The sequence below is a fragment of the Panthera onca genome, chromosome A2 (genome assembly GCF_046562875.1).
Source record: "Panthera onca isolate mPanOnc1 chromosome A2, mPanOnc1 haplotype 2, whole genome shotgun sequence".
In the NCBI taxonomy this organism is placed as follows: domain Eukaryota; kingdom Metazoa; phylum Chordata; class Mammalia; order Carnivora; family Felidae; genus Panthera; species Panthera onca.
The window spans coordinates 139,704,862-139,720,132 of record NC_138340.1 but is presented as its reverse complement, the minus strand read 5'-3'; the positions used below and the strand labels follow the sequence as shown (position 1 = coordinate 139,720,132).

The window sequence follows — 15,271 nt, the reverse complement described above, 5'->3', positions numbered from 1 at the left end:
ATACCAATAAATCTTACTTTAAAAATATGGAAGATATGCTCAGTGTAGAAATTGTGGAAATGTGAAGGCCTAGAGAACAATATGAAGGAGCACCTGGCTGGCTTATGAGGTAGAGCATGCAGCTCTTAACTTTGAGGTTGTGAGTTTGAGCCCCACATTGGATGTGGAGATTACTTTAAAAAATGAACTTCATCTTTAATCTCACCAGCCCAATATTAACTGTAGGCTTAACATTTTGATTCATCTTTCTGGGTTTTCTTCCCATGCGTATACTATAAGCTCATGTGACAGCTTTTTTTTTTAACTTAGCATTGTAATAATTTTTGCATATTATTTTTTGGCATTATTTTTCATGGCAACTTATTCCTTACCATTGATTCTTAGATGATTTTGAGTTTTTTCTTTTAAACAGTATTGATGAACGTCTTGTTCTTCATTCTTTCCTTAATGTTAAATATCTCTTATGTCCAGAATCTACTTTTATACTAGTGAGAAAGCAGCTAGCTTAGTACTAGACATCTAACTCCAGAAATCATTCTTAGAGTAGAAAAACCTCAAGTTTGTTGAAGTTAAGTTTAGTGCATCCTTATTCAGTATAGTTACCTTTTCTGATGTATTCATGTCCATTTTATTTCATAAAAAATTTATCTGGCTAATGTGAAAACTGAAGGACAGAAACTGTCATTTTGCTACATAGCGTTTATAACGTTGCCTTTATGCAGTCTATCTTGTGTTGAATGTAATCTATTTTCTTATGCAGAGAGCAAAACTCTCATGCTTAGCTACTCTCTAGATATGTGTGATCACTTGTGACTTCTGTAGGTGGTTGATTGAATTCCTTCTTACAGGGCAACGCCCCCAAAACACCCCAGAGGCGAAATGCTTACCTTGGTTCCATTCTTAAATCATCTCTTATTCAGTTCCTTACATCTCCCAACTTCTAGTATACACATGTATGTATCCACCCACTACTCTGCTGTCTTCAGAGAAATCCTACAGTGTCATTCCCAGTATGTTGAGCCCGGATTTTGAGTGATGTTGCCGCTGGTAGTGGTATTCCTTGTGTATCACCTTAGCAAGACTTACACTCGCTTGTGGTGTTGATGGTTTGCTTCTCACTGAGATGCTGAGTGAGACGCTGAAGGAGCTGAGAAGCGGGCGGTGGTCACCAGCAAAGGTGATTCCCAACGTCTTCTGTGGCTCCTCAGCAGCTATTCGGTGCACATCTTGCCAGTGCACTTTTATAGAGGGCGTCTATCGTGTCCACAGTGTCTGGCTCCTGAGGTCATTGCTGTTAACCCTGTAATAGGAGTTGGGGGTGTGTGCATTTCAAGGAGAAGGAAATTACGTACAAAAGACAGAAAGAGAGCAGCGAAGCACCTATCACCAGAACCACAGAAGAGAAATTAGAGCTTAGAGCAAAGGTGGGGCAAAGGGTTTTAACGGGGCCTCAGGTGGTGATAGTGAACAGGTGAGCACGGTAGCAGTGGATGTCTCTGTCAGTCAGTCACTAAATGAATATCCAGAAGTGCAGGCAGCGTGGTGTCAGGGGTATTGTCAGAGCCGAGTAGAAGTTCACCTAGATAGCGGATAGGTTTGACACAAAATACGTAATTGATTTGGGCAGTTATGGATGATGATTTCCAATGCAAACGTCTAGTTTCTAGTTTGACTTTTAGTAACTGCATCTTTTTTGTTGTTTTTGTTTTTGATTTTGATTCTGAATATTTAGAACCCAATAAATCAAGCTCATAGATACAGAGAACACATCAGTGGTTGCTAGAGGCTGTTGCGCTTGGGGTGGGGACAGATGGGGGAAGGGGAAAAAAAAAGTAAAGAGTGCCTATTCATTTCTTGCATCACTTTTTAAAAGGGGGGCAAAAATGCTTTGCTGTGCAAAAGAGAATTATTTTAATATGACAGAAACTAAAATTTCAAGCTAAGATTTTAGTTTTAAAAATTGTGAAACTCTCAAGACTTTAAGCCCCCAAATAAGTGATTAACTGTAGTGCTTTTTTATCGTTCAGAATTGTATATAAATTTAGTTTGAATAGCCTTTACAGTGGTGAACCTTCACTTCAGAAAAAAAAAAGGATTATGATAAACTATTGAAAAATCTTATTTTAATTTAACAACTAGGCCTGTATTTATCATATTTCAAACTCTAATGATATTTTCTACTTTTGTCGTAAGTGTGCATATCATTCCAAGGTGTAATTTTTTTTCCCATGGTATAATTTTTAAATAGCTCTCCATGACATGCTTATACTAGAGCAATTTTTAGTTTCTTCTTTTTCCTCCTTGATAAACTTGATAAGCTTACATCTATATATATTCAGTAAGAATATTCTCAAATGATTGACTCCTTTATTCATTTCAGTTCACATTGTTAATAGCAATGCACAGTTCAACATAGTTTCAGCCAGGGCTTTTGTTTAATTACACCATGTTCTCTTCACCTGAACTTCATAGTTAGGAAAATTTGCAGCAAGATACTTTCTGTAAATCAGCTAAACCCCTAAATTATGAGGCCGGCAGAGACCTTAGAAATCAGCAAAGCCAGTCTTGCCATTTATAGTTGAAGAAACAGAAACCGAGATTGGTGCTGGCACAACTTGGGGTCACCCAGCTGGACAGTGACCCTTCACTCAGGTTCTTGACTGGACAGCCACTTCTTCTGGGGCCACACTTCTCAGCCGCGGTCATCTGAGAGCTGAAACACTGAGTCTTCTATCCCCAGTTTGTAGTCTTTGTCTATCCTAAGAAGTGTGTCGTAAGCATAAAATTCCCACTGGTTCTTTGATTATTCTTTCTAGCTCCAACGTGGCTCAATTTGTAGTAAGAACTGACAAATTGATAAGCCACATAAATCAATTCCCTTTCAAGAACCTAGAATAAGCTCAAGTCGTTTTAAAACACAGAAGCTACATGTTTTCTCCATTTTCAAATGAACTAGACTTTGCCTTTAGCAGGCTGGTCTCCAGAACGAATACATGTGGAAGAAATATGATTGCACAGAGCCACAGCATCATTCATCTAAAATATCTTTTGCTTGTTTTTCTTACCAGGTATTTGTATGCCCTTGGACAGAAGGTCTGGAAAAGATGGAAAAAACGTTACTTTGTTCTTGTTCAGGTTAGTAAATTTTTTTTCCTGTTACACAACCGGTCTAAGAGCAGTGCTCAAACTTTCGTTTGGTGGGTTATATCTATAGGTATTCACTATGTTAGAAATTAAAATGGAAACTTTTAAGTATTTCATGTTAAAATAAAAGTAGTGAATTTCTTTACATGTAAAGAAACTTTTGAACCAAACAATTTAGGAAAAATGAGTAACATTATTCCAGGTTTTCACACATCTCTTTAATGTCTAGCTTAATAGAATGCAGCTATATTTTCATATCAGGTTCTACATTCAATCTGTTGTAATATCAGATAAAGTTTAGCCTCTGGAAAATTCCACTGTACACACAGAGAATAACTGGAAAATGCAGATGATGTCTGAATATTATAGTTTTGACCTCACAGATTCCCTGAAAAGATCTTAAAGTTCTCCAGGATTGCAAAACCACACCTTGGGAACCACTGCATCATTCTGATATTTTATAGATAAACCATGATACTTAGAAGCTTCCATTTTTATACAAATCTGACATTTTTTATCACTTATTCACATAACTGTAGCTTTAAATTTCCAGGACTGGTAGATATGTTTGTAATAGGATTCTGAATATTATTGGATTATTGGAATATACGTTCTGGCTGACTCTTCCTTGTTTTGTTAGTTTTTAATCATGGATAACCTTTACTTCTAGAATATACTCATTAAATTAAATTTACATTAAAGAATAACTTTCTAGGGGCGCCTGGGTGGCGCAGTCGGTTAGGCGTCCGACTTCGGCCAGGTCACGATCTCGCGGTCCGTGAGTTCGAGCCCCGCGTCGGGCTCTGGGCTGATGGCTCAGAGCCTGGAGCCTGATTCCAATTCTGTGTCTCCCTCTTTCTCTGCCCCTCCCCCGTTCATGCTCTGTCTCTCTCTGTCCCAAAAAAATAAATAAAAACCATTGAAAAAAAAATTAAAAAAAAAAAAAAAAAAAAAGAATAACTTTCTAAATAGTAGTCATTCCATTCTGCGATGAATCCAAGCTATTTTGTTCCCAGTGGTTCTATAGAAAAAATTGTTCTTGTTGGTATTAACATAAAACAGTCTCTAAACTCTTGTCGATTCTTACCCACACATTAAGCAAATTTAAATGGACTAGATCAGAACAACATGGTGAAATGCCAAGGAAGGAAAACTGTCATTTTTCTGTCTTCCATAAGTAAGGTTATCTATCCGCTTTTGGATGTGCCACAATGGCGTGGTAACTTCATGAAAAGTATAAAAATTCAGTCAAAACTAGTTTTATCTATGTGGAAGATAGCCAGCCTATTTGGTTAAAATGTAGCGTTTTCTCATGTGATTAGAACCAATATTTGGCCAGCTCCTTTAACAAAAGATGCACATATGTGTGCACAGCATACATTGGCAGTCCTGATATAAATAAATTGAGTAAGGGGCTCCTGTTTGGAGTTGAGTGATCTGCCCTCCAAAAACCATACCCATAAGATGTCTTCTTCGGTTTCCAGGTTTAATTTCTTTACATTGGCACAAGCATTTAAATGCATTTACCAAGCAGTTTTAATGCAGATCTTTCTGGACATTTGATTTTATTGCTATTTACAGATGTCTCACATCCAATGTGACAAGTTTACATTAGCGACTTGTCTTTATCAAATCTTTCTAAATCACTCAAGTGATTTTTCATAGAAACAGTAGCTGCTTTTTCATAGTCATACTCAGTGCATTTAGGTAGAATCTTTATTAATTCCATATTTTTAATAGCTGATGTGACTGGCGCAAACCTAGCTGACTCTTAATTAGCATGAACTTTTACTTATTAATTATTATGTTTTTTATTTTTACCTTTTAAAAAAAACTTTATTTTTTAGAACAGTTTTAGGCTCACAACAAAACTGAGAGAAGATACAAAGATTTCCCATATATCCCCTGTCTTCACATATGCCGTGGCCTCCCGTTATCAACATCACGTGATACATTTGTTACCAAGGATGAATCAACATTGACACATCATAATCATCCAATGTCCATTATTTACAGTATGGTTCACTCTTAGTGTTGTATATTATACGTGTTTGGACAAATGTATAATCACATATATCCACCATTAAATGTCGTACAGAGTATTTTCACTGCCCTAATAATCCTATGGTCTCTGCCCATGAATCCCTTCTCTCCCTCATGACAACCACTGATCTTTTTATGGTCTCCATAGTTTTGCATTTTCTAGAATGTCATATAATTGGAATCATACCCCATGTAGCCTTTTCAGATTGGTTTAGTTCACTTAATAATTTCAATTTCCTCCATGTCTTTACATAGCTTGATAACTCATTTCTTTTTAGCATTACATATTCCATTGGCTGGGGGTGCCTGGGCGGCTCAGTCGGTTAGCATCCGACTCTTGATCTCTGGGTTATAATTTCAAGCCCCGCATTGAGTTCCATGCTGGGTGTGGAACCGACTTAAAAAAAACACACATTGTCTGGATGAATCATAGTTTATTCATTCATTCACCTATTGAAGGCCATCTTGGTTGCTTGTAAGTTTTGTCAACTATGTTTAAAGTTGCTGTAAACAGTCCTGGGCAGTGTAGACATGTTTTAAAGAATGAATCAGAGAATGTTCATTAGTTTGGAGATCTGGTTAAGTGACAAGCTAAGAGAGTTTCTGTTACATTGATCATATGAAAATTGGCTTTATTATTTATTAGATCAGTCTTGAGAGATCAGATGATTGCCTCATGCTTTTGGCCAGGTAAAGTTTGAGGTAATCCTTTTCTGCATGCTGTATTTTGTAGCATATGATCACAAGAATCAAAAGTTACAGAACAAACGTATACTTTGATCACCCTATACCAGAGTTTAGAAATGAAAGAAAGAATTAGAATACTTTGAGATCATTTGAGGAACATTAACCGTGTCTTTGGGAAGCTAGAGAGTTGGCTCAGTAACAAAAATAAGTTTGACATTTTCAAAGGCAAAATTTAAGCCCATAATTAAAATTTAATTTAAAGCCATATACTCCATAATTGGAATTTAGAAAAAACATCACCAGACAATAATGAATTCAGATTTATTCTACCTGAGGTACCTTCTTAAAATCTGAAGTCCTATTTAAGCCTTATAATTTTGCACAAATATATGTATACACATGCATTCATACAGAGAATTCATGCCCACATGCATTGAAATAAACATGCCAGTACACTGGCAACTTCTTCGAGTTTTAAATACAGTTGAATCTTCCTTTCAATTCCAAACGTAATGGGAAGACAAATTGAATGCGCACATTTCCAAATCAAGATGGATGTGTATGGAGATTCAGTGAGAGTGGCCCATTGGGAGGAACTGGGTAGTTTTTATTAGTATTTTTAAAGAGAGCTCTCATTCTGTTGGCATGCAGCCTGTAGGTTCATACCTGCAGGCTGCATTATTGAAAGGTGAAGGAGTCATTTTTCTAGGGAGGACACTGTGCCCCTGCTGTGTCCGCTGCTGCCATCGGCAGGATGGTGCTTTGGCGATAATGTGAATCTCATCACCACTTGTGAGTGTGTATTATATGAGTGATATAGCTGGAGATACAGCCATCAGCTCAAGAATTTGTACTCATAAAAATTGATCGCGAGCCTGGTTTGGCCAGCTGCAAAGTCATTGTTCAAAGTGAACACTCGAGGGGCTGCTGAGGTGAAAAGACTTTCACATCAACATTTAAAGCAGAGTCCAAAATGGGAAAATAAATTATTTGTTAATACGGGGTGCTTTTCTAGCTTCTAAGTAAGATTCTAAGTAAGTAAGATTTGGTCTCCATTTAGATTCTTAAGTCAGTATAATAACTGTGTTAAATAGATTTTCGTCTTTCTTAAGAGGCTGCTTTTTTTTTTTCAATGAATGAATGAAAGTAAATGTTGATTCAAGCCAAACTGAAAGGAACAGTTGATTTTGAAGAATATGTTTGAAATCTTATCAAAATTAAACTTCTGTTTCTTACTCATTTTTCTTATACTTCTTCAAGAGTGTTTTACTATTTGATTTGGAGCATATCATTATTGTGAAGTACTTATGACACTAATACATTTTCGTTCATTATAGTCCAACCATTTAATAGTCTTAAAATTCTCTAAGATTTAATCAAAAGGAATTATTTCATAATTCTGTGTTCTGCTAATGCCTATTCAAATAACTGTCCCCATGTAGTGCATATTCTGTAATCCAGATATTTCTGAAGCACTCTCACCTACTACTGTAGGTATTGCTGTATTTTTTCTAATACTTATTAAGCAATAGTAACAGGCATTTATGCAAAGCACTTTTTAACACAGAATGAGGTATGTTTGAGGGATAGGTGTTATGATCCCTGTTGTACAGATACAACTGATACACAAAGGGGTTATGTTATTTACCTGGAATTGGAAAGTTAGTATGTGATAGAGTTAAGCATTCAAATCCACATATAGTCTAGAGAGTAGACTTTTATTTTCTCTGTCGTCGTGCTATGATTAAATGGATGCACACAAATACAGTTGATGTGAAGACAAATAGATATAGGAATAATCTCTGTGGATCATTCATTTCATGAGGTACAGAGCACTTTTACTAGAAACGGCTAGTGATCGCACAGTCTCGTGCTCATGAAGGGCACTTATTGTGTGACACCACTGGAAACTGACATCAGTGTTGTTTTGACCCTGTATCAAAGTGTTCACTGCTTGTTGTCAGTGTGTCAGAATCATGACTTGAGGTTCTGCAAACAACAGCAGGCTATCAAGACTAATGTTAATTACATGCACATCAGCTGAGTTGGCACAGGATGTAAACAGTCATCCATGTCACTGAGTGATCTGTACATGCTACAAACATGCGAGACACACTCTGTTTAGTGAGATGCCATCAAAATCTGCTTTAGACTTTAAAGAAGTGACTGCCCTAGTGTCTTGCTATCTGAAATCTTCAGCACACATGGAAATCCACTGCAGCAGGCTGCTGTCACATATCAGAGAAGGCCACTACTGGATGAAACGCTATGGTCTAGATTTAGTGTGAGGTCATCAGCTATGTTGGCTTGTAGTAATATGAAGTGGACAAATACACTGTTGACAGATGCAGAAAATCATGGGATAGTAGCTCTCTAGCTTTATGTTTTAAATTAAAATTTACAAACTCAGGGCACGTACAGTGTAGGATGAAATCAAATCATACAGAAGTACTTATGGAGAAAATGAAGTGCCTTTATCAACAACACCCCTACCACCATTGCCACATTATTCCATTCTCCTTTTTAGAGGACCATTGCCAAGTAACCATTGCCAGTAGAGTGGCCTTTTTTTTTCTTTAATTTTTTTTAATGTTTATTTTTGAGAGACAGAGACAGAGCGTGAGTGGGGGAGGGGCAGAGAGAGAGAGAGACATAGAATCTGAAGCAGGCTCCAGGCTCTGAGCTGTAGACACAGAGCCCGACACGGGGCTTGAACCCATGAACCCCGAAATCATGACCTAAGCTGAAGTCAGATGCTTCACTGACTGAGCCACCCAGGCACCCCAGTAGAGTGGCCTCCTAAACTTCTACCACTGTGTGTGTGTGTGTGTGTGTGTGTGTGTGTGTGTGTGTGCGCGCGCGCTCACACACCCTTCTTAATGGAATTATTCCATATACTCTGTGTGCATTGTTTTGATCCCCTTTAAAAAATATTACAAGTTGCCATATTGGTATATAAAAATCCACTTTATTCTTTTGACCAGATGATTGGATCCCATAGTACGGATAACATAATTTATGTAACAGTTTCCCTTTTCTGGACATTTAAGCTCCTCTTTTTTTAATGAGCAGTGGTGCAAGCAACATATGTATAGTTTTTATATATTAAGTTTTGTGTGTATGTGGGCATATTCTTGTAGAAATGAAATTACTGGGCCAAAGGGCTTGGATACCTATAAGAAAAAGTGAGATTATAAACCTTTAGATGACTCATGAGTACTTAGTCATCAGAACTTCAGCTTGTTTTTTCATTTGTCATTTTTTATAGTTAATAAATAGTCCTTATATGTCAAGTAACATATGTTATTTTGTCTTTCAAATTGCACACCTGTAATATGAAAGAAAATGGAAAATTCTATTGGCTTGGGGGCTTATTTGGAACAAAATGTTAGAGGATAAGAAATTTTTTCTTAGGTTTTATTTTTTAAGATAACTGTTGCTTTGTGATCAATTGAGTTTTCCATAGCAAAAGAAAATTGTCATTTTATAGGATTTACCCTTGAGTATTAACTAACAATGCATTTACTCTTCCAAATAGTTCTAAAATATGAACTATTATGTGATCGTTTACCTGTATCTCAAGAGCTAAAATCATACAAGACAAGGTGGAGTGAACATTAGGCTGGATTTAGTAAGGAGAATCTCATAGGGATCAGGTGGTGATCTCAATGCAAAACTGCCTCTTTTATATAGCCCCTGTGTTCCCTTAAAATGTTTGTTATTTAGATTCCAAGGAAATGTCGGATTCCTCTTATTGTATAGCTCATACCTGCAAAAAAGCGCAAAGGACCTAAGAATGAGGATTGTCCGATGTTGTAAAGTCAGCATTAAATATTGGTGGGCTATTTTTTTTTGAAAATGGCTTTACAAGTGTCCACTTTTAAATGTTGTGTGTACGTATAGCTTATGTGTATATTTATATGCATGTACAGTATATCTTTACGTATACGTGTCCAACGTGCTTGCCACATAGTAAAGACTCAGTGAAGATTGAAGTGAATATAGCCTGTCCTTTAACTTAGACTTCTTCTCAGACCTTTATGTGGACCATAAAATTGACTTACATTTGGGCATACGTAACAAAACCTAGGTGTGGTGTTTGATCTGCAGCCCACACAGTGCCCCACTTACATCCAGTCCTCCCCCTTTTCTCTGCTGCTGTACTAGCCGAAACCGCTGTCCCCTTCCCACAGACTCCCACAGCATTATCCCAGCTGCTTCACCGCCATTCTCCTCACAACCTATTGCTTGCATTGTCCAAATAATCTATTTGAGGCTTAACTCCGATTCTGCTACTTCTCGCTGCTTAAATGGTTCTATGGCTTCCCATTACACTTAGAATTACCCCGACCATGACCAGGGGAAGATGCTACAGAATCTGTCGCTAACTTCGTCTTCGGGGAGTCTTTCCCGGTCACACTGAGCAGCACTTCAACTTGCAAGGTTCTGCCCCCAGATAAATTACAGTGCCAAGAATTGTAGTATTGCACCTCACTGTCACTAGCCTCCCTCTCCAAACATACCTCAAATAAATACGTAACATGGGTTTAGTTTTTAGTGTGTGATTATGAAGATATGCCTTGAATTAAGTCCCCTGCCTTTCTTCCATCTGTGGTTGTTCGGCAACTCATAAATATCTCTGTAGAAATTCTGAACATTCTATTGCTTTCATTTCTCCGTGGCTGGCTCACTCTATCCTTTCAAGGGTCGGGTCAGATGTCGTCTCAAATGGGCCTCTTCTGCTCACCCAATCTAAAAGTACCTCTCAACTCACTCCCTGTCCCAGTACCTTATTTTATATTTTTTCAGAGCATATTCCTAATCAGAATGATCTTTTTTATTTAAATTATCTTTGCATTATTTCTTTACCCCTTCTAGAATATATGCTCCATGAAAATAAGGGTCTTGTATTTCTTATAGTCTACTGTGAGTAGAAACTATTTGTTAAATAAATTAATATATGCGTGTCACTCTCAGCAGTGTAAAAAGACCGCCTTTCCCCTCTTTAGTTTATACACTGATTGCTAAATCTCTTTTATGCCATTTGGTCAAGGCAATAAATATATATTCCCCTCAAATCCATCATGGTCTTGAAGAAGATATATTCCTTTTCCTTGATTAAATTAAGCTGTGGGATTTTTTTTTTTTTTTTTAAATAACTCTAGCAGCACCTTTGGCCTCTGCCAAGAATGTTTCCAGCTAAGGATTTTTTAAGCCTTAATCTTTACTGAAATTAGATGGTGGCAGTTGCTAAGCTGCCAGCTGTTAACATGATCTCTGCAGTAGGAATACAACATGCGAACCTGAATGCTGTGGTCTCTAAAAATTCATAGTTAGCCCTTGCACATGTGGACACAGGTGTTGAACAGGTTGGCAATTGAAAATGAAATAGGAGGATTCCCAGAGCAGATGCAGATTTTACCTTGTGGGACCTCAGCCACCTAAGTTAAGGTGCCCTGTCAAAGGTAATGATGCCAAAACCTGATTTAATGCTGTCCTCAGATTAAAGTCTGCTTATATCCCCCAATTCTCAATAAATCCATTCTTTATGGAGTTAAGAGTGGATTGGGTTAAGTATATGAATGTTTATCATTGCTGTGTCTTTCCACCAAAAGGATTTTCAGCTGCAGTGTAGTATATTATACGAGCTTTGTTCAGTAATGTACAAGTAAGTTTTTAAGTGAAAACAAATACTAGGTCAGACCACCTGTTTTTATCTAATTCCCTGGCATGTGGTGATGGGGCAGAGTGCAGGCTGCAAAATCTCTAGCTTGGGAGTACAGGGAGCAGGGTGACCCCCTTGGTCCCATCGCTCCTTTTAGCCACATGTTTTGACTATTAGTGCCACTTCTTTCAGAGGGCAGCTTCTCCCCATGACCCTTAATTTGGATCTTGGCTGGCAAGCCAGTAGCTACAAGGTGTTACCACCATTCAGAAGGATTCACTAACATATACATCGCAGCCTCATTGTAGGGTTTGTTTGCCTCAGGAATGCGACTTCACATGACTCTGCAAAAGAGATGGGTAAAGTAAAAGCTCTTGGGGTTGTTAGTCAAGGAATCCAAAGAAGCTCAAAATGTCGCATCATTTTATGGACCTAGAACCAGGAGCCGGTGACTTAAAAGGATGGTGTTCATAGTTAGTTGCTTCTGGAGCCCATGTATTCGAAATTCAAACTGTACTTTGTTCGGTTGTCTCCTGGGTCAGGTTTCCTCATTCTTAGCAGTAGCTTTGTCAGTCTGCGGTGTTGTGTTCCTGTTCCATCTGTACTCTCCGTTAAAACCCTCGGCCCAGTTACCTGTGACAAAGTCTGGGTCTTTTGAGTGACTTTTGAGATGTGAAAATATTAAAGGTACAAAGTAAAATAAAACAAATGTTTAATACCTTATCATTTAAATCCCCATGGCTTTAGAAAGTAGGTGATTCCTCTGAGGTTGTGAAGGGGTTTGTTTTTTAGGCTTTAGAATTTCTAAAGATCTTGAATGTGCTTCTCCCAATTTTATAGATCTATCATGTTAAATAATTATTTAGAGCTAGCTAGAAATACAACACTAGAAATAAAGCCTAGAATAGCAACTGAACCTGTATTTCAAGTTATATAAAGAAAGAGGACTGATCTAAGCTTTTCACACTGCATGTAATAAAACAACAAGCCCTTTGGGTAATTTTGAAGACTAGATCTTAAATGGCAAGCAAACTTTTAGCATTTTAGGTGGGTTACACATATCAAGTCTGGATTCTTTATTTTTATGTTTAATGTTTGTTTATTATTGAGAAAGACAAAGTGTGAGCAGGGGAGGGACAGAGACAGGGGGAGATACAGAATCCAAAGCAGGCTCCAGGCTCTGAGCTGTCAGCACAGAGCCCGACGTGGGGCTCGAACTTACCAGCCGTGAGATCATGATCTGAAGTCGGACGCTTACCTGACTGAGCAACCCATGTGCCCCTAGTCTGGTTTCTTTAAGGCATGACCACATGAACTTGATATATGTCTCAGAGATCTTTAGAGATGAAACCTTTTTAAAAAGATGAATAATCTTAAAAACCTACATTAAAATCTATAGCCACAATACTATCCATTAGAAATAAAAGGGATACTAGCTAAAACTACATTTATAGGCATCTCTATCTTCTCTTTCTCAGGTTATTGTTCATTTACATATCCATTCAGCAAGTACTTTAAACATTGTACACTGTGTTCTTAATGGGAAAGAAACAACCTAGGGGAGAGAGGGAGGGAGACAGGGAGGGAGCCAAGCGAGGCTGGGAAACAGAAGCCAAGACAGCAAAGACAACAGCCCTCCCATCATTCACAGCAGAGAAGCATATGGCCTCACAATCAGTTCAGTCTGCAAATCAGCCAGGTGCCTCCCCTGTGTTAGAACAACGAAGCACATCTCCAACCCCCAATGAAATGATCCTTGGAATACACAAAGGAAGAGAGTTGAGAGAAGGAAGATGGTTTCCTGACAGCTGGGTTTGGTTGGTTGGGAGACTGCTGCTCCACAGGCAAGCCACTGCCGGTGCTCCACATCAGTTACCTCTGATTGAGAAACCCTGTGGCACGCATTATCATGGTCTCTTTTACAGAAAATCAGACTGAGGTATAGAAGAATTAAAATGATTTTCCCAAGGTCATGTCAAAGAGGAGTTGGAAAGAATAAGTAACTGAGGAGGAATGAAAGTGTGACTTTCATTTTGCAATAACAGACTCGTGTTAAACCTGGCCTGTGAAGGGGACTTCACTTCCATTTGAAATACAGTAAAACCTTGGATTGAGAGCATAATTCATTCCGGAAACATGCTTGTAACCCAAAGCACTTGTATATCAAAGCGCATTTCCTCATTAAGAAATAATGGAAACTCAGATGATTCATTCCACAAACCCAAATATTCACATAAAAATGATTATGATGCTGTAATATAATACAAAACAATAAAATGCACAATATAAAGAAAAACAAATTAACCTGCACTTACCTTTGAACACCTTCGTGGCTGGTGTGAGGGAAAGGAGAGAGGAGGGTTATTGTGTAGGACAACTTTCACTATCACTAAGGGAATCACTTCTATCTATTGGCTCAATGGAAGCTTGTTCTTTAAGTGCAGATTTAACAAGGAACTTATCCAATGACACTTGCTTTTGCCTCCTTTTAAGGATTTTGCAGAAATGGGACATTGCATTGTTAAACAGATTTATCATTCTCACACTGCTACTGCCTTCTGGGGGTTTTACTTTTCTACAAAGTTTGCACTGTTTGCCACATTTTACACACCTCCTTAATCTCTTTGAAGTGAGGGGTTCCTCTGCCTTTATCTCCTTCTCCTCTGCAGATGATATGCAGATGTTAGACTTCTTATAAAATCTTGCAATTTCAGCCACTTGCATACCTCATTCACACTTCTCGATGATTTCCTTCTTAACATCCACCGTAATCATCATCTTATTGCCTTTCTTTTCAACTTTTTCTGCATGGGGGCCATTGTATAAGCTCACACGATGTTGACTACAGTATTAATAAACTCTTGTAATATACTGTACTTAACATAACTGGCAATAAGGTAACAGAAGAAAGAGTCTTTATTTACAGGCAGCCTGACCTAGAATGAAGCAAAGCATTCCTAAGCTTACTCTTGTATGGAAAAGCAAAAGACTATCCATAAATGCTTTGAAGTGACAAAAATACACCAGTGCCAGTTGTGGGCACCTTCCAGTGTTCTGAAAAATCACTGATTTCTGCCAAACACTGTGGCCTGAGCCCAAGCATCTGAGTATGGGAGACGATCACCCACAGTCCTGCACAGAGAGAGAGAGAGAGAGAGAGAGAACAACCCTTTAACAAGTTAAAATTTACTAGAAATGTTTGCTCGTCCTGCAGAACACTTGTAGAACAATCTGTTGGCAATCCAAATTTACTATACCTTAATATGATTATCTTTAAAGAGCTCTTTTCTGGCCAAATGATCAAAAATATACCCCTTTAACTATCATTCTCTTTACTCTGCTTTTGTTTTTCTTGGAGACAATTCACGACTCAAAATTGTTTTAGATATCTCTTTATTTGTGATTGAGTCTTCTCCGTTCTCTCTGTGTGAGATTGATTTCATTTTTCTAATTTTTTCTCTGATTCTGATGCTGGGGGATCTGTTGTAATCCTAAAGAACTAGAAATATTCACTCTAGGTGCTCAGTAAATATTTGTTGAATGAATAAGAGAGTGGGAAATACCCATAAGAATGGAAGAAGGTATGAAAATTATAAATGCACATGAAGTGAAAGTCAGTTATTTACCATTCTGATTTGTAGGCAAGGAAACACTAACTCCCAGATCTGTAAAAAATACCAAAGAAGGACAAAATACAGCTTTCTAAAAGACCAGATTACATTCATATTAGTC

General features: G+C 37.8%; 1 protein-coding gene across 7 annotated transcripts in view; it reads left to right on the top strand.

Annotated features, from left to right (window-relative positions):
- The window catches only part of CADPS2 (calcium dependent secretion activator 2), a 667,593-nt gene that overhangs the window by 474,038 nt on the left and 178,284 nt on the right, over positions 1–15,271 (top strand). For all 7 annotated transcript variants that reach the window (XM_081795061.1, XM_081795066.1, XM_081795062.1 and 4 more), the window contains one exon: positions 3,069–3,135. In XM_081795061.1, coding sequence (XP_081651187.1) covers positions 3,069–3,135 — 67 coding nt within the window. The remainder of the gene's footprint in view (positions 1–3,068; positions 3,136–15,271) is intronic.